Raw genomic sequence first — 25,136 nt, 5'->3', positions numbered from 1 at the left:
TGAGTTTTAGTTTAAGCTTAAGATGGCCTTCTGATGTAACTGGGAGTGACTCTACTGCAAAGGAAATTTCAAGAGTCAGTTCTGGAGTTGTGTCACTTTCTAGTTAATTACTAAAGTATTGAAATAGTGGCTAGAGTATAGTGATGCAATGCATTTAAAGAATTGTGTGTTTCGAAAATGTTTGCCTTTGCAGGATACATTTTGTTCTTTTTTGCAAATGTGATGGAGTAAAAATCTAATAATATAGACCACACTAAAAAAAGACTGCCTCTTAGCTTTTAATAGTATTTCATAAGTGATATGTTTTATAATAATCTTTGGTACAATTCATTTCTCAGTCTATTTGGCTTTGAAAATGACTGTATAATAAAACTTTTTGTAGTGTTTTCTCTTCATGAGATTCTTATATGCTATTATGACTACCATTTTCCATTTTATTTTTCCTGAGAATAACATACTTAGGAAACATTTTAGATTTTAACCTTTATAGTGTGTTTTAAAACTAGCATTTAAATGGTCAGAGTAAGACATAAATATTCTAAACATAATATTATAAACTCCTGGGATAGTATTTCACAGTGTGTTTGTGTGAATGATCTTTTGAAAGGGAGAAAAAAAATAATTCTCACGTGGATTGTTTTGTTTTTAGCTGAGGATTCTAAATGAATTATAGTTCCATCTTTGCCTATCAAAACATTGGTTAAGATGATACTCTCTAAAGGGATGTATTTAAAGCTAATTTTTTAAACTGGTAGATTAAATTGTAGGTACTGTATTTTTATTATATGGGTATAATAGTGGTCATGGGCCATAGTTTATTAGATTTATATAGATTGAGTGATATACTTAAAATGCAATTCATACAATATTAAAACTTTGTAACTTTAGATATGATAGGATGACATATAAATAGGAGTAAATTACGTACTATCCTTAGTTCAAGTGCAAGTTTTTTTATTTTGTTTTATTTTCAAACAGGGCTCTAATTCGGCCACTTCCAAGTCAGCAAATGTTTGAACATGTGCAGAAGAGGCATCGTGTATTTTTTGTTTATATAGGTGGAGAGTCACCTCTGAAGGTATCAAATGATTTTATTCTTTAATCCACAAGCACAGATATATTGTAATTTAATTTTCTGTATAAGGAGGGCTTCACCAAAAACTCAGGACTTATTTCACTCTTATTAGAAATACTTTAGTTCAATCTAAGTATTTCTATAATAAAAACACTTTGTCATATGTCCTCTATAGTATTTGCCTTCATGAAACAGAATTGAGTAAAAAGTGGGTGGGTGTTGCCTGTGTTAGTATATTTCTTCTATTGACCTGGTTATTTAGATTTTGTATTGCATTTTAGCATTTTGAGTCTTTGAGACTGCAACATGCAGTTAGAGTGTAAACTTTTTAAAAGCAAAAGCTCATTGTCTTAAGATTATCGTATGTATGTATGTTTGTGTTTGCATGTCAGACACACATCTCTTCCTATAATCATCAAATTAAATTAATAAATATGAATTGAGCTTGCTATATTTAATGAACTTTATTTGAAGGCATATAAAAGCACTTAGTTACAATGGTCTTTTGCCTTAGAAACAGTTTATTTCATTTCCTTATATTTAATCTTTTCACATGAAAAAACTTAAGGTAGCTAATTGTGATGATACTACTTAGCAGTGATACTACTTGCTCTGAATGTTTAATGAGGAATGAATTTTGATCTTGATTAATATTTAAAAGTTACTTTTTTTCTGTTTGTATCTTCACAGGAGAAATATATCGATGCTGCTTCAGAATTAATTGTATATACATACTTTTTTTCTGCCTCAGAAGAAGTCGTTCCTGAGGTAATATTTAAAGTTGGATTTTAAGTAGTGTATTAATTACTATACATATTCAACAGCTGTTTGTTGTCCTTTAATTGTGTGCCATGCACAGTTTTAAGTCCTGGATTATTGATGGCAAGCAAGATCACCAGGACCCTGATAGGATGGAGTTTATGTTCTCATGGGTGGGGGAAGTGGACTAAATTTTAGTATTGTAGATAAGAGCCTTCTCTTGGGTCCTCAGACTGAGATAGTGGTTCTCGGTAAACAAAGCTATAAACAGGATATCGTAACTGCTCTAAAAAATAATAAAGGAGCAGTGTGATAGTAAGGACATTTAGAGGTGGGATGGCTACTCTTGATTGATTGATCAAGAAATGTCTGTCTGAGGAGAAAATACATCTGAAATGGGACTTACAGGATGTGAAGGAGCCACGCACAGATCTGTGGCCATAGTAAACCAGAAGCAAGGAACAGACATTACAGATGGCCAAGATGAGAACCTGCCTGGCGTAGTGGAGTAACAGAGCGGTAGCCAGTGTGGCTGAACTGCAGTGAGGAAGGAGATGGGAGGTAGGCAGAGGCCAGTGGAGGCCTTCTAGGTCATGGCCACGCATGTGAGGACTTGGTCTCAAGTTCATTTTAAGGACATTACTCTGTGCCAAGTGCAGAAACAATTGGATCAGGATGAGACTAGATCAGGAAGCTCAGTTGAGCTCTTGAAGTAATCTAGGATTTAGGCTTGAAAGTTAGTAAGAGAATTAGGAAGAAGTGGAAGAATTGTATTTGGAGATAGAATTTTTTGAGCTTGTTCTAGAGGAAAAGAGGTGCATCAAGGATGACTTTTAGGTTTTTGGCCTGAACAACTGGTTAGCTGGTGGTGTTATTTATGAGCTGGGGAATACTGGGGAAGGAACAAGTTGGAGTATGGGAGGAGTGATGGAGTTTTGAAGGTTTATTTTAATTTAAGTTGATGTATTAGGCATCCAAGTACAAGCATCAGATAAGGGTTTGGAGATAAGTCACGGCTGCATAAATGAAATAAACTTCTTAGACATGGGATGCAAATCTGGTGGGAGATAAGAGGGTCCAGGTCCTAACAGCAAAGGACAATGAGAAGAAATTGTCAGTAAAGTAGGAAAACAAGGTGAATGGGAAGCCAAGATAAAAAGTGTTTAAGAAAGGAGTGGCCAACTGTGCAAGATGCTGTGAAGCAACCAACGTGAGGAGAGGAAAGACCATGGTGTTTGTCCCCATAGAGGTTGTTGGTGGTTTTAAGAGAAACAGTTTCAGAGGAGTAATGGGGACAAGTGACTCACTGGTGTGATTTCAGAGACTGGCTCACTCAGGGATACCCTTGAAAGGGAGAGATGCTGAATGCTGTGAAATACTCCCAGGGTACCTGTGTGGATGAGTTGCCAACCATGGGTGAATAGAGGCATGCTGGATGGTAGAGCCTCACCTGAGAGCTTTACCACTGCCCTTACAATAGTTATTTTCATGGTGCTGTAATGTAACCAGATCATTCTAGATCACCTGTGACATACCTTCCTCCCTTTTTAATCTTCCCAGGATAGCTGTCCTTATTTTTTATTTTATTATTTTTACTTTATTAGTTATCTACTGATTTATTTGTTGTTATGCTCAGTATTACCATACTCATGTAGTAATTCTGTGTGGCTTACCTAAATTATATCTTTTCTGCTCTAATACTGATTTCTCTACTGTAATTTTATTATTTTGAAATAAGTACAACACAGGTATAAGAAGCAGGTACCCACTGAATGGATTCCTTATTATTGATTGCCACCGTAAGTTCCCATTCATAAAGCAGTTTATCGTTTAAGCGTGCGCTCACCTCTCAACGTGTGTTAGCAGATCTCACTCTCCTGACTCCCCAGTGAGGTGGGTGCTCTGAGTCCTTGATTCACGGGAAGCCGACTCCCCGGATGAAGTGATGGACTCATTGTTTCACAGCCTGGGAGTGGTGTGGAGAACCTACCTATGCCGATTGCTACCTTAGCCCCTGCTCTTCCGCCGTTTCAGAGTGCCTCCTGGCCTTCACTTCCTGTGATATCTTTGAGTCTGTTAACAGCTCTAAGAATATTTCATGGTTTCACCATAGCAAACAGGGCACCGTGCCAGGGGGCGTATAAAGAGATATCGAGCCGAGTCCTTGGATCAGCTAGGGATTGACTGTGTTCTTTTTAACTGTTGGTAACTTTTTTGTGGTTGTCATCATTGTGTTCTTTTTTCCCCCTGGTAACTTTCAATGCTTTTGAACTCATGGCTACCAACTGAAATTTTTTTTCTGATTTTCGCAGTATGTGACCCTGAAAGAGATGCCCGCTGTGCTTGTTTTCAAAGATGAAACTTACTTTGTTTATGATGGTAAGTTCCAAAGTTTTAACTCATGTAAACACTTTATAATTACAATGTTGTGTCTGTTATAGGGCTTACGTGTTGATGAAAGATTTAGTAAATGCAGCTACTGCTTACATTTCCCATTAGTTGAATGACTGCTAGGTTTTTCTTACCCTTCAACTTTAGTTTTTCCACTCAGTGTTCTTTCATTCTGAGTTTGGCTACAGTAAATTTCTTTTTTTGTCAGATCATTTGCCTTTTTTAGAAATGAGCCCTAGGCAATTTCTATACATTACTTTAAAATATTCAAAATTAATTTTAAAATGGTCTAACATTTGAGACACACAAAGATGTGAAAGAAATAAACCATCTTCAATAGTGGTAAAGCCCTGGGGTATTCGTCTGTAGCCTTTTCTCTCCCTCCCTGACAGAAGTAACCACCCACCTGCTATTCAGCATTTCTTTGTTGAAGCAAATACTTGGTCTATTTTTTAAATATTTTTATTATATCAAACACACATTATAGTAAAGAGAATGCTAAAATAATAAGACTCTACATACATACCTGTCACCCAGGTGAGACAGTTACTAAGATCTTACCACGTTTGCTTCAACAATTTTTTTTCTTTGTTGAAGCATTTTGGCAAATCCCAGTGGCATTTCATCACTATGTGCTTCATTATGTGTCCCTGACTCTATGTTTATTATGCATTTCTTTAACAATGTGGGGTTTTTGGAGTTTCTTTTTTTAAGATAACCACATGCTATTATAACACTTAACAAAATTAACAGTAATTCCTTGGTATTATCAAATACTTACTACCAGAGTTCGCAAACTGGGCTTTGAAGTAGCTTAGGGCAGTGCAGCAAACTCACAGGGGCATGGGGAGATAGTTCTGATTTCAGGAAGCACTGAAACGCGACATCTGTTGGACAGTACACAGCCACTCAAAAGCAAAAGCGAATGCAAAATCTCACCTACTAGCGATGTTAGTAACATTGTAAATTACATACGATTAATGAAATAAAAAACTCAGTTTCTCATTCTTACTAGCTACTTTTCATATACTCAGTGGCCTTGGCTTTTGTTGGAGAGCACAGATAGGGACCATGTTATTCATATCAGAAACATTCTAGAGAGTTATTTTTACTGAACCAAACTTGGGTCCACTCTCCTGTGTGCAGTAAAGCCAGTCTGCTGACGCCGGGTTGTGGTGAAGGAAAGGGCAGCTTCAGTGCAGGGCGCCAAGCAAGGAGTCCAGGGCAGCTAGTGCTCAAAGGCCAGGTGAGGGAGGGGAGTCACAGGGTATGTGATCCGCTGGTGCACAGTCCTCTGATTGGTTGATGGTGAGGTAACAGCAAGGGCCGTGTCAGTTAACATTATCAATCCTTAGGCTCCAGTAGGCCTGGGGGATAAGTGCTCCTGGTCATCAAAACAACTCAGGAAATGTGCATCAGATACGGTTACATAAGCAGAGAATATGGGGGAAGGGTCGCCCAGGACTGCCCCTGAGGGGTCCTGCTCAGTCATATTATTTTGTGACAGAGAAGAAACTACAAGTGTTTGAGAGCTGTCAGCTTTGAGTTGCTTAAATGACTCAAATGAATAGAAGAATATCTAATAAAAGGAATATTTTGATTGTCTTGTTTTAGTCAAAGGAGCATTTTAATTGTTTTGACAGTAACATGAAGACAAAGCAGTTGTAAAATCTTATAGCTTCCCTATCTGTAGATAGATGTGAGGACTGTGTTTATTCCTTGATGTAGTATAATAGCCACCACTTACCTGTTATGTTTGTGCAGCAGGTGCTATCTATTTGCTTAACTTGACATTTTCATCTCATTCTCACCTGAATCTGGTAGTAAGGCAGATAGATAAATATCCTGAGATTACAGAGGGGGTAACTAAGAATGTTAGATAAAGGAGAGAGATATGTAGTTAAATTGCAGGTTCATTCCTTTGCTCATTCATTGGATATTTGTTGAATGGCTGCATGAGACATTGGGCTTAAAAAGGAAATTAAGAGGAACTTATTTGAAATATGTTCATATTTCATATTTCATATTTGAAATATGAAAATTCATATTCCATCCATTTATTCTTTATCTACACTCCTTGTATGATAAGCACTTAGTATATTCAATATATTGTCTTATTTGATAATTACAACAATCTTTTGAGATCAGCAGTCTTACTGTTTTATAAACAAACAGGATTAAAGAGATTGTTTTTGTTTTTTCCAAGTTAAAATCGTACATGGTATAATCAAGATTTAGCCTTCAAATCTCTTGTTCTAGTTGCATTATGAGTTTCTTAACTCAGAGAGCCACTTCACTTTTTTTTGAAAAAGGCCTGATTTTCTTTATTAAAGAATACATTTAAGTCTAAATAATGGCTAAGAAGTGCCCTTCCCCATCCATGTTTCACATGTGGCCTCTGATGCATGAGAAAGAGAGGGGTAATGTGTTTAGCATCTACAGCTGTTTTGAAGGCCAACATTTTCTAACCTGCAGCAGTCAGTTCTTAGAACCTGCCTGAAGTCTTCAGATAAAAGGTTACTTTGAATGCTTATCCTACTATTACATTGTTGTTAATAATTTCAGGAACAGTGGGATGGGGCTTAGGAGGATGGTTTATTTCCTAATGAGTTTTAGATTTATCGCTTTTGTGAATAATCTTTAGAAAATTTGCTTTTGACCTGGAGTGGAGATTATGGCCCAATAATCAACTTCTAGTTTTATGTTTGTTTTCCTAATTCATAAATCCAAATCCATAAATACTTTCAGATTTGCATTATATTACTTATTTTATAGGTTTGATAACTTGAAAATGTTTTGTTTAGCAATGCAAGTGACAGAAAAAGCACATCTTTCAAGAAATCAGTAAAATCCAGTCTTCATCCATATTGGTAGGCTTTTACATCAACTTCTTTTTCATGCAGTTGTAATAATTTTTCAGAATTACTTCAGAATTATATTTCTAATCAGGACATAATTCTCTTGGATATTGTAAATGTTTCCTGTCTGCTTATCAGAGGAAGTATTTGACGTTGAAAAGGGCTGATACAGTATGTGTGACTTTATATGTGAGTTTGTTTTACATATGAAGGAGGGTTGTAAACTGAGGTCAAAGTGTCATAAAATAGAGAACAAAGAAATTGTAATAAAAATTGCCCATAATGCCATCATCCAAGAATAACCATCAACTCAGGAAAACTATTTAATAGGAGTATATATATGCCTTCACTTTATCATTCTATCAGTTTTTTTCATACTTTATTTTTTACAGAGTTACAGTCATGTTGTAATACTATTTTGTTACCTGCTTTACCACTTAATTATTATAATTTTTTAAAATCTATAAATGGTCTTTCTCAACATGTACCATAATGATTTAAATTATTTCCTGTTTAGGATATTTCAGTTATTTATTTTTATTTATCTATCTTTTGCTATTTTCAGTGGTGCTATAATAATGAATTGTTTTGTGCATTAATCCTTTTTTTACATTTGATTGCTTCAAATAGCTTTCTAAAAATGAAATTTATGAATTTAAGATTATGATCCTATGTCAGGCATTTTATACATGCTGCTAGATTAAACATTATAAACATTTTAACGTCATATTTACACTATAATTTATCAACTTTGTTTTGTTTTTTTAAGAGTACGAAGATGGTGATCTGTCATCTTGGATCAACAGGGAGAGGTTTCAGAATTATCTTACAATGGATGGCTTCCTCTTGTATGAACTTGGAGATACCGGTAACAAGCATATATACAACTCGCCATCACACTACAAAACTTTTCCTTAACTGATTACTTCAATCTGTAGAAAATGAATTTTTTAAGTTCTATTTCATAATATCATTCCTTCTTTCAGACCTGAATGCCACTTCAACTTTATGAGCATATAGATTAATATTAACCAAAGAACATACCTTTGCATGTGGAATAAAGATTAGCTAGAAAGGGTTTACTAATAGAAATGATAGTGACAGGGAAAACAGAGCCTGGAGAATAAGGAAATGAGAAAAAAATAACCAACCAGAAAGCTGTCCGCAGGATGCTGATTTTGTAATAGGAGTTGGAATACAAATTATCACAACCTTTGAAAGCCTGCTTTTACCTGTGAAGAAACTATGGGCATCAGATTGGCATGGTTTCTTGAAGTTATGTAATTGAAAATGATAAGCAAAGCAAATATAAATATAGATGCAAAAAAGAAAGCTGTAAGGAACTACAGCTGTAAGGACTGGTCTCAAATAGATGTGAACTACAAAAACTGTAAGAAGCTAACCGTGTAAATTTTAGGAGGAAGTGTTTTGTAAATTTATAATGAATTACAAATAAGAAATAAGTCATGGTTATTGTTGCCACATTTGTTTCCATTCACAACTTTATGATAGTTGGATGAAAGTATAGTTTTAGATTAAAAGAATGGGAAAATGTTACTCAAGGCTCAGTTTTTTTTTCTGAGAAATAATAGGCATAGAGATTCCTCTTCATGATTTCCTGCTCTTGGATCTGGTTAAGAATACAAATTAGAAGGGCTCTAACACATTTTTCTGTTACTTTGTAACTTTCACAGGATGGTATTTGTTCTGGTTCCTGAGTCTTCTTTTAATGTTCTGTGTCTGGTGATGCTTCTGTCTTTGCTTTCCTTACAGAAGGAGGTGTGTCTTAGCTCTGTATTGGAAGTTGACGCAGATACTGTCAGAGACTGTGGGTTTACTTGCTGATTCATGCAGGCCCGTGTGAAGGGAAAAGGGGGAGAATGTAGGAATACGGTAGTTCTGCTCTCAGTACAGCATCGTAGGAGGCGGCAACTAAAATAGGCAGCTTTGCCAAAGCTCTTCAGTGTCTTCTCCCAGATTGATTTGGAAAGAAGTTGGCTATGGCAGTGTGTCTTTGTGTTCCCAGCGTAATTGCCCTGGTTGGGTGTCAGCTTCGGCTGTGCCCCATTTGTGGTCCTGCCTGGACACTTGTCATATAAGCCCCGCAACAGGCTCCTGGCCCTCGGTGGCTTCAGACACCTAGTGTATTTTCAGGACTTCTGGCGACTGCAGGTCCCTGCATCTTCCGACTCCTGCTTACTTTCCCGTTTTGTCTCACTCTCTCCCGTCTCCGGCCATGCTGACTGTTCAGTTTCCTGAAAACGCTGTGCACCTTGCACCAGAGCACCTTTAAATATTCTCTTTTCTTTGCCTGGAAAAGTGTAGTGAATTTATATTCATCTGTCAAAGTCAGACCAAATACTGCTTTCTTAGGAAAGTCTTTCACTAACCCCCTGGAACTACATTAGTTTACTCTTACAAAATGTTCTTTTATAAACCCCATGTCTCCGTCCTCCCAGAGTCTTCTGACTGTTCACCACACGTCTGCGTGTGCGATTGTCTTCCCCACGTGCAGAGCTGTGTCTGTGTGCTCCTCACTGCGGCCTCGGGAACTAGCCCTGTGCCGGCTACATTGCTTGGCGCCCAGTAACTGTGAACTTAATACGCGAGAAACCACCTGTGTCGGCCTGTGGGAAGATGCTGGACATGTTGTAGGCATTTTGAAAAAACTCATGAAGCACTTTAAATTAAAGAAATAACAGTAAAAACCAAACACTGAACAGTAAATGCAGTAATATTTCAAGAGGGGAAATAAACATTATGAACTAATGTTTTTAGCTGGGGGTTAAAAGAAGCGTCAAGATTGTGTAGAATTTAAAGTTTGTATAGAATTTAAGTATGAAATTAGAGAAGATATGGGGATGAGATTGAAAGATTGTCGATTTAATCCTACGTTTATATACCTACTCTGAGCCAGAAACTATCCCAGTATTTTTGTACATGTCATCTCATTCAACTCTCCAGATGACTTTGAAATAGATAATAGTTTCTAAAATAAGTTGGCGTCCGCTGAGGTTAAGGCACGTGGCTAATGGACGCTGTGCCTCACTGTTGTTCTCCCAGGCCTGGACCATAATAGACCCTGCTGGATTGCAGGGCCTGGTCTTCTGACTTCCATACCAGTGCTCTGGTTGTTACATCACGCTGCCGTCCTGGAGGATGTCAGAGATGAATATGATTTATGTTCTGTTGAGGGTTAAATAAATTTGAGTCAGTTTTATTTTGTGCATTAATTACTAGCAAACAGTGGCCCGTGGTACCAAAGGGAATAACATGGTAAAAATCATTTTCTTGTTCTATACCATTTTTTCAGAGCTGTAGTAATTCTTAGTATATTTCTTTTATCAACTGGTTCCTTACAGTTTTAGTTTTCAACAAAATACTTACTTTAGTGTGTGGGTTGTGTGAAAAAAATAACAATTTGAGTATATGAATTGTTAAATATTTACTATTATTGATATTTACATTTCAGGGATGGGAGGTAGGTGGGAATTTATCACTTGGAGTCAACAATTCACTGTTTCACTCTGCTAAGCATAACATGTTTAAGATAATTGGAATTGAATTCTGGAAACTATATACTATTTTCCTATTCATTGCTACAGTAATAATTGAAAAGTTTAATAAGGATTATTGAATTTAGATATGTCATTCTTAATTTCAGGAAAGCTTGTGGCTATTGCAGTAATTGATGAGAAAAATACATCAGTTGAACATACCAGGTATGGTGCCTTGAAATAGTTTTAAGCTTCAAATATCATCCAATTCAGACTTTACATGGCTTCAGATAAACTTGACACAGTATCTTACTTTTCCTGCAGTGTTAGATATTAGATAAGGCAGCATATATTATAATTGAATAATTATATTTTTCAAGTTGATGAAATGGAATATTCATGTATTTTTTGTTTTCTCACAGATTAAAGTCAATTATTCAGGAAGTTGCTAGAGATTATAGAGACCAGTTCCACAGGTAGGTGTTTGCATTCTGGAAGGCTCCATTATCTTTGTTTACAAAATAACTTTTTTGTTTACAAAATAACTTCTTTTATTACAAAACCTAATTAGGTTTTGTAATACAGTAAAGCAAAAGTAGGAGTATTTCATACTTTCAAAGATGAATCAAGGAGCTGAAGTAAATTACAGCATGTAGCATTTCAGTATGAATTGTTTGGACTTGAAGTTTATTGATATGTGTCTTACAAGTTTAAAAAAAACTTATAATTTGTATCATAGCTTAGTCTTGATAGGATTTGGGATAAGTTGGTGGTAAGAAAATATGCACATACAGGCATATACCTCAGAGGTATTGCGGGCTTGGCTCCAGCCCAGTGCAGTACAGCAAGTCACATGCAATTTTTGGTTTCCTAGTACATATAAAAGTTATGTTTTTGAATATTAAGTGTGCAGTAGCATTGTGTCTAAAAACTGTACATACTTTAAAAATGCTGACCATCATCTGAGGCTTCAGTGAGTTGTAATCTTTTTGCTGGTGGAGGGTCTTGCCCTCCATGTTGATGGCTTCTGACTGACCAGGGTGGTGGTCACTGCAGGTCAGGGTGGCTGTGGCTTTTTCTTAAAATGGGACAACGGTGAAGTTTGCCTCATCCATTGACTTTTCCTTTCATGAACGATTTCTCCGTAGCATTGGTAGCATTTTACCCATAGTTGAACATCTTTCAAAATCTGAAGCAGTCCTTTCAAACCTTGCTCCTTTGTCAACTAAGTTTATGTAATATTCTAAATCCTCTAAATGTTGTCACTTCAGTAGTCTTCGCAGCCTCTTTACCAGGAGTGGATTCCTGGAACCACTTTGTTTGATCACCCATAAGAAGCAGCTCCTCAGCCATTCAAGATTTATCACAAGATTATACCAATTCAGTCACACCTTCAGGCTCCACTTCTAAGTCTAGTTTTCTTACTGTATTCACCACATCTGCAATGACTTCCTCTCCTGAAATCTTGAACCCCTCAAAATCATCCATGAGGGTTGGAATCACCTTCTTCCAAACTCCTGTTAATGTTGATATTTGACCTCTTCCTGTGAATCATGAATGTTCTTAATGGCATCTAGAGTGGTGAAGCCTTGCCAGAGGTTTTGAGTTTACTTTGCCCAGATTCATCAGAGGAATCACTATCTATGGCAGCTGTGGCCTTAGGAAACACGTTTCTTCAATAAGAAGACTTGAAAGTCAAAATGACTCCTTGATCCATGAGCTGCAGAATGGGTGTTGTGTTAGCAGGAGTGAAAACAACATTAATCTTACTGTGCATCTCCATCAGAGCTCTTGGGTGACCCAAGTGCATTGTCGATGAGTAGTAATATTTTGAAAGGAATCTTTTTTTTTTTCTGAGCAGTAGGTCTCAACAGTGGGGCTTAAAATGTTCAGTAAGCCATGCTGTAAATAGATGTGCTGCATCCAGGCTTTGTTGTTCATTTGTAGGGCAAAAGGCAGGATAGATTTAGCATAAATCTTCAGGACCCTAGTATTTTCAGAGTGGTAAACGAGCATTGGCTTCAACTTAAAGTCACCAACTATATTTGCCCCTCACAAGATAGTCAGCCTGTCCTTTGAAGTTTTGAAGCCAGGCATTGTTGACTTCTCCTCTCTAGCTAGAAAGTCCTAGATGGCGGCTTCTTCCAGTTTAAGGCTGTTTCATCTACACTGAAAATCTGTTGTTTAGTGTAGCCACCTTCAAGACTTATCTTAGCTAGACCTTCTGGATAACTTGCTGCAGCTTCTACATCAGCACTTGCTGATTCACCTTGCACTTTCATGTTACTAAGATGGCTTCTTTCCTTAAACCTCATGAACCCACCTCTGCTAGCTTCAGACTTTTCTTCTACAGCTTCCTCTCCTCTCTTAGCCTTCACAGAATTGAAGAGAGTTAGGGCCTTGCTTTGTATTAGGCTTCGCTTTAAGGAACTATTGTGGGTGGTTTGATCTTCTACCCAGACCACAAAAACTTTTCTGCATATCAGTAATAAGGTTGTTTTACTTTCTTAACACTTGTATTCACTGGAGTAGCACTTTTAATTTCCTTCAAGAAGTTTTCCTTTGCATTCACAACTTGTTTGCTAATTGTTTGCTGGAAGAGGCCTAGCTTTAAGCCTATTTGAGCTTTCAACTTCCCTTCCTTACTAAGCTTGATCTTTTATAGCTTTTGATTTAAAGTGAAAGACCTGGGACTCTTACACTTGAACATTTAGAGGCCATTGTAGTGTTATTAACTGGTCTGATTTCAATATTGTTGTGTCTCAAGGAATAGGGAGGCCCTGGGAGAGGGGGAGGGAGAGAGATGGGGGAACAGCTGGTTGGTGAAGCAGTCAGAACACACAAAACATGTATTGCTTAAATTCAAAGTCTTGTATGGGCAGAGTTCGTGGCACCCCGAACATCACGATGGTAACATCAAAAATCACTGCTCACAGATCGCCAGAGCAGATATAATAATAATGAAAAAAGTTCGAAATATTGTGAGAATTACCAAAAATGTGACACAGCGACACGAAATGAGCAAATGCTGTTGGAAAAATAGCACAGATAGACTCACTCAAAGCAGGGTTGCCAGAAACCTTCAATTTGTAAAAAACATAGTACCTGGGAACTGCAGTAAAGCAAAGCTCAATAAAAGGAGGTTGCCTGTATACTCATACATTTGAGATAAAATTAAATGAGCAATCACAAGTCAAATACAGACAGATGATGATTTAACAGGAACTCAAAGAATAATGGAACATAAAAAATAGGTGATATTTTTTCCTGTATGCTAAATCAGTTTGTTACTGTCATAAAAGACAGTCAATATAAATTTGTTGCATTACTTAATTATTATGCCCTTTTTAGTCTAAGTCTTCTAATGATATATCAATGATATATGTCTTTCTTGTGTTACACAGTATGAAACAAAATAGAAATGTCTTAAAATTTGCTTAATTTGTCACGTGTTTGTATCTCAAAAGCCAGTAGAATTCATACTTTTTTATATTTATTGTGATTGATATGTTAAATGTTTACAGTGTTTGCATGCTTACCAAACCCTAAATTCAGTGCTTTATATTTATCTTTTTTTGTATTTAATATTGTTCTCTCCTTCTCTGTTCTTTTTGGTTGTTGTTGATTAGGGATTTTCAGTTTGGCCATATGGATGGAAATGACTATATAAATACCTTGCTGATGGAGTAAGTAAAATGCTAAATGATGAAATGATTTTGCTATCAACTCTATCAAATTTTTTTTGTTTGTTTTTTTTGCCACACTGTGTGGCTTGTGTGATTTTAGTTCCCTGACCAGAGATTGAACCTGTGCCCCCTGCAGTGGAAGCATGGAGTCCTAACCACTGGACCGCCAGGGAAGTCCCGACTCTATCAATTTTTAAATTTCTGTTTTTCAGAGACAGGCAGGACTAATAGCTGAAAAAAGCAAACCTTTGTATATGCTAATGCAGATATTCTCCCATTAAATATTTACTTTAGGTTTTAAATCTGTATTTGAAACTTATTAAACTTTAAAGTTCTCTATACAAAAAATAAAAAACTCCCAATTTAATATTGTCAATTTATAGTATTTTGGAAAGAAAACATCATTCAAAAACTTGTAAACTTTGTAGTTTCTGTTTAATATGAACCTTAAGTTCAGTTTTAATGAATAAATGTAACTTAAGTAGAAAATTTTTATCATCCAAGAATTAATTGCTGTTCTAGAAGAATTTAACAGACTAAAGTAAGTTTATAGGAAAACTTTGCAGCTTTAATATTAATATTGATTATGCTTATGATGTAAAGATCTGATTTGTCACTTCAGAAAGTTGATGTTAGAAAACATTTACCAGACCTATACTGAATTAATAAGTTTCAAATAAAAGCCTACTCTATTCAGTGGACGTTTAGTGAGTATTTGCTCTAAGTCACACCCTGTGTTTGGCATTGCACTGTTGATGCAAAAAAATGAGTGAATTATAGAGGCCCTGTCTTCAGATGCTCACAGTGTGCTGGGTGAGACAGCATGGTGACTACAGCACTATGTGGGAAGGCCTGTGTGGTACGGAGCTCTGGAGACAGAGAGAGACCCACCCACACCAAAATGCACAGCAAGGCGCAGGGGCTCAGGAAACGCTTGCCACAAGAGCCGGTAATCAAGAGGGAGTCTAAAGAATGAGAAGTAGCTGAATGAAGAATGCAGCGAGGTTATTAAAGGCAGAGTGTAATAGCAAACACAAGAGTGTTTGGAAAATGGGTCTTAAAATAGCCCGGACGTGAAGATGGCGGAAAGCCCTCCAGAGCTTTACCAACTTATAAACCCAGAATAACATTCATAATTTTCAGGTAAGAGCCTAAAATTACGAAGTAAAGTACCTCTATTCATTTATAATCAATTCATTATCCTTATTCCAATAAGAATTTGAGAGGGTTTACCGAAGACATAAAGTACCAGATGTAATATATAATGAAGAAATCAAGACAAAGGGAAATAAAGTAAAGGATCTATACAATTACCAAAGGTACTTAAACAATTTGGATTTTTAATACTCAAGACAAAGTAGAAAAACATTGCTTATACATTTCCCGTCCCCTATAGAATAACTGTTGCTTATAGGAGTATGGCCGACCTTGTAGAAACCTAAGAGAAATTGCTATGCTATATAATCTCATAAAGGGGGGCACATTATAATAGAAATGTATTTTTAATAGGATCTTTACAGTATATATAGTAGGGACTTCGATACAACCATTTATAATGTCCTTGGAGGCAAGCCAGTAAAGTGATGCAGTAAAACATTGTGGGCAAGAGGCCAAAGCAATTTGCATCTGATAAATAACTCCTTGATTCAGGATAATATTCAGAATTTCTAGAGATGGATGGACATTCCTTCATGAGTATTATTTCTAATGCGAGTTGTGAGATAGAAGTTTTGCTACAGTTATGGTCAGAGAACAATAATCTCTACCACCAACCCCTTATTGTTTGGTTTTTTAAAAATTCATACTTTGCTTTTTTTTGAGAGAAGAGAGAAGGCATATAATGATGGCTATATAATAATCGACAGTCCTTAATGAGCACTTACCCTGTGACCAACACTGGACTGAGTTGTCAATGTATGTTTTCTGACTTTTACACTAACTCAGTAAGGTATAAGTACTGTTATTTCCATTTTATATAGATGAGGAAATTGAAATTTCTTAGAAGAAACTCAAGGAAGTTAAATAATAAGCCAAAGGATGCTCAGCAAGTAAGTCAAAGAGATCCAGTCCTCAAATGCAGATCTCTCTTACTGCAAAATCTCCTAACTACTGTAAGATCAGTATTGACACATAAATTAGTAGAATTTAATAAGTATTGATGCCTAAAAGTTTTTAACGTAGGGCAAATACGTGATATTATATAAGATAGTTAACACTGTAGCACTGATGATGTTTTTTACTTTTTCTCAAAGGAAATAGGGTACTCTCAGACCTTTGGTCTATTAAATTATTTTGTATTTGATTTTTGTGAGTATAGTTAAGAGGGAATAGGATGAGGTGCTATTTTTCATCGTTATTCAAATGGAATTATTTCAGAACAAATTGTTTCTAGTTCAGCTGTGTATTTAACTTTTTCATAAGATATATTTTTATAGGAAGACCAGGTTCTACTTCATTCCATAAAAATAGAATTTTGCTACTGATGCACTATGATGATAACTAATAACTAAACTGCTGTAAGTTAAAAAGTTGTCTCATGTTTTTATAAACAAGAATGAAGCTAAGATTTTTTTAAAATTACAGTTAATTATTGCCTAACAATAATACTGGATAATAAAACACCCTGATACCCAGTGGCATAAAACAGCAATCCTTTATTCTCTCTCACTCGTCTGGGCTTGGCTGACCTTAGCTGGGCACAGCCAGACGTGGCTCCAAGCTGCCAGTTAGGTCCAGGTCTACCGTACGTGTCTTCCATGTCCTTGACCCTGGAGGGATATCTTCCTGGGGGATAGTCTTCTCATGGCAATAGCAGAAACACAAGAAGGCAAGCACATTTCAAGCCTCTGCTTCAGTCATTTCTGTGCCTTCCCATTGGCCAAACCACACGGCTGAGCCCAACATCAGGGATCATGTATGCACGTTTTGCCTCAGTGAGAGAAGGACGTGGTGTGGGGAGGGATAGAGAATTATAAACAAGAAAGCAGCCTCCTGGACCCAGTGACTTATGTGGTGATAATGCAGTGCTGTAAATTGTTTCTATTGTAGAGTTTTGTGCTTTTGCATAATACATTCATATATAGACATATGAATAACCATAAACTGATATGTAGGTGGCATACAGAATTAAGTACCTTTTTATGATTATGCAGAACCCTATTCTTGAAGGGAAAACAAATTATTTGAAGTAAATGACACATTAGTAATATTATGGTTTTTGTCTGCAAACTGAATTGACGTCTAGTATATCACTGAAGCACCCATGAGGATGGGGTGATTATACTGTAGGGTAGTGGGAGTTCAGAGAATTTGGAATAGTATTTATTGAACGTGTATTATGTATTGCTACAAGGAATGTGCTGGATATTTAACTTGAATTTTCTCATTTAACTTCTGTAGCAAGATGGGTACCCTGCCCCCCACACCTTTATTCATTTATAAATGAAAAATATTAGACTTAAAGTTGTGGGAAAGCATCAGATCCGAACACAGGCAGTGTAACTCTGGAGACCATGCTGTTCCCTCTCTAGTTGCCTGAACGCCCTTTAACTGAGGTGGGCTGTATATGGTTAAAGTGATGGTATTTAAGATAAACTTGCGGCAAGGAATTATATTGCCCAGAAATGGATACTTCATACATAATAATTTTTATCCTTAGGTTTGATCGTGAATACTCATTTGTCTGATGTTGTATACTAATAGTTTTCATAAATGTTAATTTAGCTATTTTTTAAATTGATGCACAATTTGAAATTTTCTTTATGTAAACAAAGGAAGGCAGAGCTATTATAGCTCCCTCCTTTTGTACTTCTAGTTATTTAGATATAATTCAAATAAGTATCAGAATATTTGTTGTCTCTGTGTTTAACATGCATTTTGATTTCTTTTGTTTTTCTATTTTTAGTGAATTAAAAGTCCCAACTGTGGTTGTACTGAATACTTCAAACCAACAGTACTTTTTACTAGATAGACAGATTAAGAATGCAGAAGACATGGTCCAGTTCATTAATAACATTTTGGATGGCACAGTAGATGTGAGTTTTTGCTTTAATTGCAATGGGGTGATGGGAGGAGGTGGAGGAGAAATGAGTTGTTTTCTTCTGATTCTGAAAGAAAGAGTCGGCCATCACCCGGGGTGAGGGGCAGGCCTCCATCCTTGCTTCTCTCACACGATGGGCTGAGTCACGTTCCCCAGGACCTAAGTGGCAGAGGCTGCTAATGGGTGGAATGTTACTTGGAGGACATAGGTTGTCATAGTGACTGGGGGAGGTGTTGCTGGCATTTAGAGTCAGGGGCTAGGGATGCTGAGAGGTCTGCAGGGTACAGAGCTATCCGATAGTGAACTTCCTGACTCTCAGTACCTCTCTGGATTCAAGAATACAGTTGCATTAAGTTATTGGCTTTCTAAAAAAACCTGTGAATAATACCACAGTTTCTTAAAAGATCAGGAAATGTATTTAAAACCAGCCCCAGTGGAGTGTTCCAAATATAATCCTATAAAATATTTCTCAGAAATGATGAATGGATAATCTTCACTGTTTTTTTCTGTAAACCATATTGCAGTGTTTTTCAAACTGGGTTGTAGCCCGTATTAGCGGGTCATGAAATCACTTCAGCAGGTGGTGGCCAACATGCATCTTAATTCAATATACTGGAAAAAATAAGAAAAGAAGAGACTTCCGTGCTTTCGTGAAGTGTAATTATTACTTTGTGAGACTTGTTTCAGCTTTACACAAACTATATTTGAAAGTTGGCTCAGGGAGTAACAAGTATTTCTTCTTTGGAAACACTCTGAATCACACAGTAGGAATTTTATATTTGTGAAAATAACACTTGTTGAAACGATGCTCACCTGTATGGGTGAGAACCCTTCTATTTGTAAGTTAGTGAAATTCAAGGAATGAGCCAGACTTTAGGCGTGGCTGGATGCAGGGATTTGATGGATTTTCATCAGGAATTTTTCTCCCTCTGCCTTGCAGCACTTTTTTCTTTTTGGGTTTCATCGTTGGACAGACTCTCCCTGCAGGACCTTGAGGATATCCTGCAGCAAGTGTAACCCTGTCAGCTAAACTGAAAAGCCGGGCAGGCCGGCGCGTGGGTGGGTCAGCCTCAGCCGAGCTGCTTGGACTGTGGCCAGGGAGGACGCATGTTCATACAGGAGAGCAGAGGAGGGTGGGACAGAAAAACCAGTCAGTATTTACTCCGTGGCTCTTCCAGGTGCTCTGTGTAATCTTTTGTAGTCAACTCTTGACCTGCAATTGTAAGATTATCTAACAGAAAAATGAAGTAATAGTAGTGAAATAACAATGTAATTGTTTTTTATTTCTTGTTAAATTTAAGGCCCAAGGAGGAGATAGCATTTTGCAGAGATTGAAAAGAATAGTATTTGATGCCAAATCTACTATTGTGGTAAGTTGTGACAGTGTGTTTAGTGTCACTAATAATTGAGAATATATAGGTATATAGGTTATGTCTAACTAAGGTAAAATCTGGAATTTCAAAGGATTTGGTAAAAATACGTATTCTTAATTTGCAAGATAAGAACTAGTACATATTTGCGTTAAGAAAAGACACTAATCAGGTGGATATTAAGTTTCTCCAATTATTCATTTCTGTATGATTGGTGAGTTAACTGGAATTCAGAATCACTTCACCTGCTAGCATGACTTAAAGTGTTTTTCAGAGTCTCTCTCCTCCTCCTGCCCTTTGCAGTCCTTGGATCTGCAGCCTTCTTGCTGAGAGCTCTAAGAAATCTCTCTCACCACCCCAGCTTCAGCTGTCCGTGGCTTGGCTACAGGGCAGCCCTGACTTTGTAGGAGCCTTGAACTTGGTTCCAGTTGTCTGTCTTGAGCTCCTCCACGGGTATTGTCATTCGCTATGGCCAAAAGCAAAACAGAGCTAACCTTCTTCTGTTGCTGAGAAGTAAAGTCGTGCTGATAACTCATCAGTTACCCCGTGCATCCTTCGGTTTGTCAGTGACCTTCTTTGCACGGATTGGGCCCTTATCCCGTGTGTGTGGCTGCTGACCTTCTTTCCACGGATTGGGCCCTTATCCCGTTGTGTGTGGCTGCTGACCTTCTTTGCACGGATTGGGCCCTTATCCCGTTGTGTGTGGCTGCTGACCTGCTTTCCACGGATTGGGCCCTTATCCCGTGTGTATGGCTGCTGACCTTCTTTCCACGGATTGGGCCCTTATCCCGTGTGTGTGGCTGCTGACCTTCTTTGCACGGATTGGGCCCTTATCCCGTGTGTGTGGCTGCCGGCCTCCACTTCGTTTTCACACTTCCTCCTGCCCTGCCTGCCGTCCTCCACCTAATTAGTATTACTAGAATAATCAGTTCTGATCGCTTCCCTTCCCTTTTCCAGTGATGCCCCTCACAATTCTCTGTCCGCCTCACATATCCTCCTCCTCAGTCTTCGAGCTCACACTGTACCCTGGCCTGCCTTGTTCTTACGCTTAAATTTCTGCCTCAGAACACCTTTATTCTGTGATGCCTTCTTCCATTCTCTCAATCCAAAGCAGCCCTGCTCTCCTCTGAACTTGTCTATTTAGTTCTGAAGAGCTATAGTCACAATCCAGAGAATATATTGTAGTTGAAAAACCTGTTCAGTTAAATTACTTTTACTTTTCTGGGAGCCGAGGAGACAGTATATAAACTGAGGGAAATTATTAAGTTAATGTTGCTTTACTACTAACCAGACAAGTAAAAAATGTTATGTGAAGAGAATATTACCTTCTTTATGGTCAATAACCACCCTTCTCCATAGCAGACTCCTATAGCCAGGATATAACTGTACAGCTCTTGGCACATAATAGCCATCTCAAAGAGACCTTTGTGATTAATGTGAGAAAAATAAACATCTTTTGAAAAGGTAGTGGAGAATTTGGTGCCCTTTTCTGCTGCCAATAGCTGGTTATACATACACACATACATGGGTATAAAATTTCTCAAGGGTCTTTCACACGATAGTCACAACGGAAATATTGACATTGATTCATTGGAAATAAAAGCAAGTTGGATGGCAGCAAGAGGAAGAAATCTGTAGTGGTTTTAAATTCATTTATGCTTTTTATATCAGCATACAAATGAGGGATGTAATCATCTTTCCACAGTCTATATTCAAGAGCTCTCCGCTTATGGGCTGCTTTCTCTTTGGCCTGCCACTGGGTGTCATCAGCATCATGTGCTACGGCATCTACACGGCTGACACAGATGGAGGTTACCTAGAAGAACGGTATGAAGTGTCCAAAAGTGAGACGGAAAGCCCAGAACTGGTAGAAGAGAGCAAAGAGAAACAGGAGCCCAGGAGTGGGGACTCTCTGGTGCCTGCAGTGCAAGAACCCAAAGATGTGTTAGAAAAGAAGAAAGATTGAGACTTTACTAAGATAAAATATTTCATAGGATTTCAAATTATTAAAGAGTCTATTTATTGAATTTAGACATTTAATCATGACCTTTACAGAAGAGAACATGGTGTTTGTATTTTGCTAACATCAACTGCATGGGTTATAAAATAGTCCTTCCGTAAATGGGGAGATGTTTGGAGCAAAGAGACGAAATGTTTGTCTAAAACAAACAAAATCAAAACACTCCATCAAAGTTTACCTTATAGATGTTGTTCTGCCAGATCACTTCTATTTGCATGTTTCTCTATCTGAATATTCTGTGACAAAATTAAGATTCTTGGGCAGAATATTTAAATTGGCCAGGCAGGTAGAAGATACATGTGTGATAGAGAAAAATAACACCTCCACCTCCTACCATCCATTTTCCTCATGTTTTGGATAAGATTTATATGGACAAAATTAAGTCTTTAAAATTTAGGCACTTTAAGGAGAACTAATAACTTTTTCCAAGGATCAAATTAAGATTATGAGATAAAATAATTTGGTTTTATACAGCATAGTGATTTTATTTTGTTATTATTTTTAAAGGAGAGGAAATGTTACTTTTTACCTTTATACTCAGTTGCATTATAAAACTTTCATATGGGCCTATATCGTGGGAAAAAAATAGTCTTATGTTTAATCTTTGCAGCAGAAACAGGATTTACTTGGATCAGTGATTTCAAATGATGCCCTGGACACTGAGAAGGTGTCTCAGCCAACACTGCAGGAAGGGAGGGGGGTCTCTGTCACTCCTACACTGCTTTAGCCAGAACAGCATACTTTTATCTCTCTGCTTTATATATTGGGCTTTTGTCTAAAATTTTTTCTTTGGTAAAAAGCTCCTGCTGCTTTTTAAAAAGTAATATATATCATGTTTTTATTTTATGGTATGGTAACTTTATAGTAATTTATAATCTAGTGTGTGTGTCTGTATATCTATATATACACATACACACATACATAAACACATATAAAATTTATTGACATACATCTGTTATGTAATATTACGGGCGTGTCTGTGTTCATAGTGAGTAATGAGTGGCATAATCAGCCTGTTAAGAAACTTCACGTCCAGTGATTAAAGACATCTGCCAGTTACCTGCTCCATCCTCCCAGCTGTTATCCATTTCAGCTAATGACCTCTCATCTTCTCTCCATAACGGAATAACATAGGAATTCTATCCCAAGTTATGTACAAAGACTGGTATTTTTAAAATAACAGTGTGGTATGTTTATTGTAGATTAGTTTATGTTTGAGACCTTCATTTTAGCTAAGTTTCGGATTTTTATTAAGTGACTGTAATTTGGGTGGTTATTCATTGAGTTATGAAACATTTTAAAATGTTTCATCACTTTAAAACTATGTAATTCATGGTCCTGATAGTGAAGCTGTTTAGGGCTGTGGTCCCCAGGGCAGCCTGGGGCTATTTCTGATGCCATGCTGATCACTACTAACCTCACGCTCTTGTGCCTTTGTCCTAAGGAGTTACTAGGAGTTGCTCTCTCGTACCTTTTAGTATATAGTGATTACTTGTTCTTCATGTTTGGCGCCCCATTATTATCATTTTTATAAATGAAGCACGTATGCAGTTACAGGAAATTTCACGAAATACCAGAATGAAATGTTATTCTTAAATGGAAATTGGAGATAAATGCTGTTAATTTAACAAGGAAATTTCTCTCTAAAGAGTAATGAGAGAGTCTTTTGGAAAATAGATATTAATATTGGCAGCAGTCAAGCTTATTTTGCAGCTGTGAAAAGCTTAGCTAAATACAGACGCCTCACGTTAGTCTCAGCCTGGTAGGGAAGTTACAGCTTAGCCACTACCAGTGACAGGAGGAAGCTGTAAACATGTCATGGCTTTTCTCTTCATGTTTATCACTAACAGATGTCTGTTATCTGCATGGTTTTGTCTTTTGTCAAGCACACCTATAAATTAAAGACCAAAACAGGAAAAAGAAAAAAAAAGGAGCAAAGCTTAATATGTATCAACGAAGTCCAGTGTTCTTTGTATTTCGAGATTTTCTTGTCTATAAATTAATGCCTTAGTTCTCTGTTATCTTTTTTCACAACACTATACTGTTGCCCCATATTCTTATTTGTGTTTTCAAAGTGTGTCTATTTGGGAAACAAAAAGCGTAGATGCTTTGTAAGTGAATAATTTTTTTTAATTAAAATTTTGCTTTCTACTTGTCTCTACTTTAGGATATTGTCACAATATCCTCACAAAACAAGTTGAAAATTTTTGCTCACTAGTATGGTTTTCCTTCCCCTCAATGTGATATCAGAGTTTACTAGAAATGCTGTTTTCGTTTTAGGAAAAATTACTTCAAAATAAAGGTAGTTTTCTTAATGAATCTTGTAGAAGAACATAGATATCATCCTAATTCAGTGATGAATCTCACTGTGATTACATATCAATAGGGGGAATGCCCTTCAGTAAGTTGGAGTTTTGCCTTCTCTTTCAGTTGCAATAAAGTTCTGTTTCCAACTTCTAATATTCAAGATCCTAGATGCTTGCTGTTGCTGAATCTGGTGCTCAGACAGTTTCTAAAGATATTTCAAAGAGAGAAAGTGCGTGTTTTTACGGAGCAGCGCACCCCATTATAGCTTGCGGTCCTTTTTGTTTCACCGTGTACGTTAATACTTCTCTATCTCTAGCTATCTGAAACTTAGGTGGATTGACCTGGAATTTTCACTTGCTTTCTTTATACATAGTGCTCCCTGGTATCTGAGTTAGAAATAACATGAAGAGCCAAATGTCTAGAGGCTGAAGGACGGGTCTATATGAATAGTCAGTATAGCTAAACAATTAGCTATATTGTTTTTATTCAGTGGATATTTGTTCTTGTTGATATTTCTTGTGTTTTGTTTCAGGGGCTTTTGGGTTTTGATTTTGCAAAAAGTAATTTAAATATTTTCATCATTGCTTCATATGATATGGAAGTAGGACAGGGAAAAATCACTCAGCTATTCTTTTTATATAGAGAGTGTTGAAATAAACAAGTGTAGGATGTTAAGACTATCAATTAATTGGTGGGATTAGGTTTGCCATTTTATTTTTATAAATATATATTTTTTCTGAATGTGTCTGAGTCCAAGAGTGGGCAAAAAATAATTTTCTACTTTGGACTAATCTATAAAGGTTTTTGAAAGTTTGTGTTACTAACTCGTTGAATTCATGATATCCTGCCTTAAGGCACCAATTGTAAATCTTCATTTTTCTAAAATAAATGAGTTGAAAACATGTAACCGTTTGTTATTTTTACCATTTATCTTCTGGTTGTCTGGGATGTAAATAATTCTCTATGCAAAGCAAAAAGGACAGTTGAGATGCATCTTCCACAGTGTTTTTTTTTTTCCTTTTATTAATTGTAAGTTATTTGTAATTATAGAAACATAGTTCTAAAATTTAAACAGACTTGATAGAGATAAGATAGATTGTAATCTAATTCTTTCATATTGAAGGTGAAGAACCT

At 36.8% G+C, this 25,136-nt stretch overlaps 1 protein-coding gene across 2 annotated transcripts in view; it reads left to right on the top strand.

The window, feature by feature from the left end:
• Positions 1–24,904, top strand: part of TMX3 (thioredoxin related transmembrane protein 3) — a 44,098-nt gene extending 19,194 nt beyond the window's left edge. Inside the window, exons 7-16 of one of the 2 annotated variants that reach the window (XM_059894189.1) lie at positions 979–1,078; positions 1,766–1,843; positions 4,147–4,213; positions 7,853–7,951; positions 10,748–10,805; positions 11,003–11,056; positions 14,210–14,266; positions 18,171–18,300; positions 19,607–19,675; positions 21,381–24,904. In XM_059894189.1, coding sequence (XP_059750172.1) covers positions 979–1,078; positions 1,766–1,843; positions 4,147–4,213; positions 7,853–7,951; positions 10,748–10,805; positions 11,003–11,056; positions 14,210–14,266; positions 18,171–18,300; positions 19,607–19,675; positions 21,381–21,641 — 973 coding nt within the window. In that variant the 3' untranslated portion in view covers positions 21,642–24,904. Of the gene's footprint in view, positions 1–978; positions 1,079–1,765; positions 1,844–4,146; positions 4,214–7,852; positions 7,952–10,747; positions 10,806–11,002; positions 11,057–14,209; positions 14,267–16,245; positions 16,473–18,170; positions 18,301–19,606; positions 19,676–21,380 lie in introns of those variants that run through there. The other variant, XM_059894190.1, reaches the window with a different exon arrangement.
• Positions 24,905–25,136: the final 232 nt, after the last annotated feature.

The sequence above is a fragment of the Balaenoptera ricei genome, chromosome 14 (genome assembly GCF_028023285.1).
Source record: "Balaenoptera ricei isolate mBalRic1 chromosome 14, mBalRic1.hap2, whole genome shotgun sequence".
Lineage (NCBI taxonomy): Eukaryota > Metazoa > Chordata > Mammalia > Artiodactyla > Balaenopteridae > Balaenoptera > Balaenoptera ricei.
This window is presented reverse-complemented; position numbering and strand designations above follow the sequence as displayed.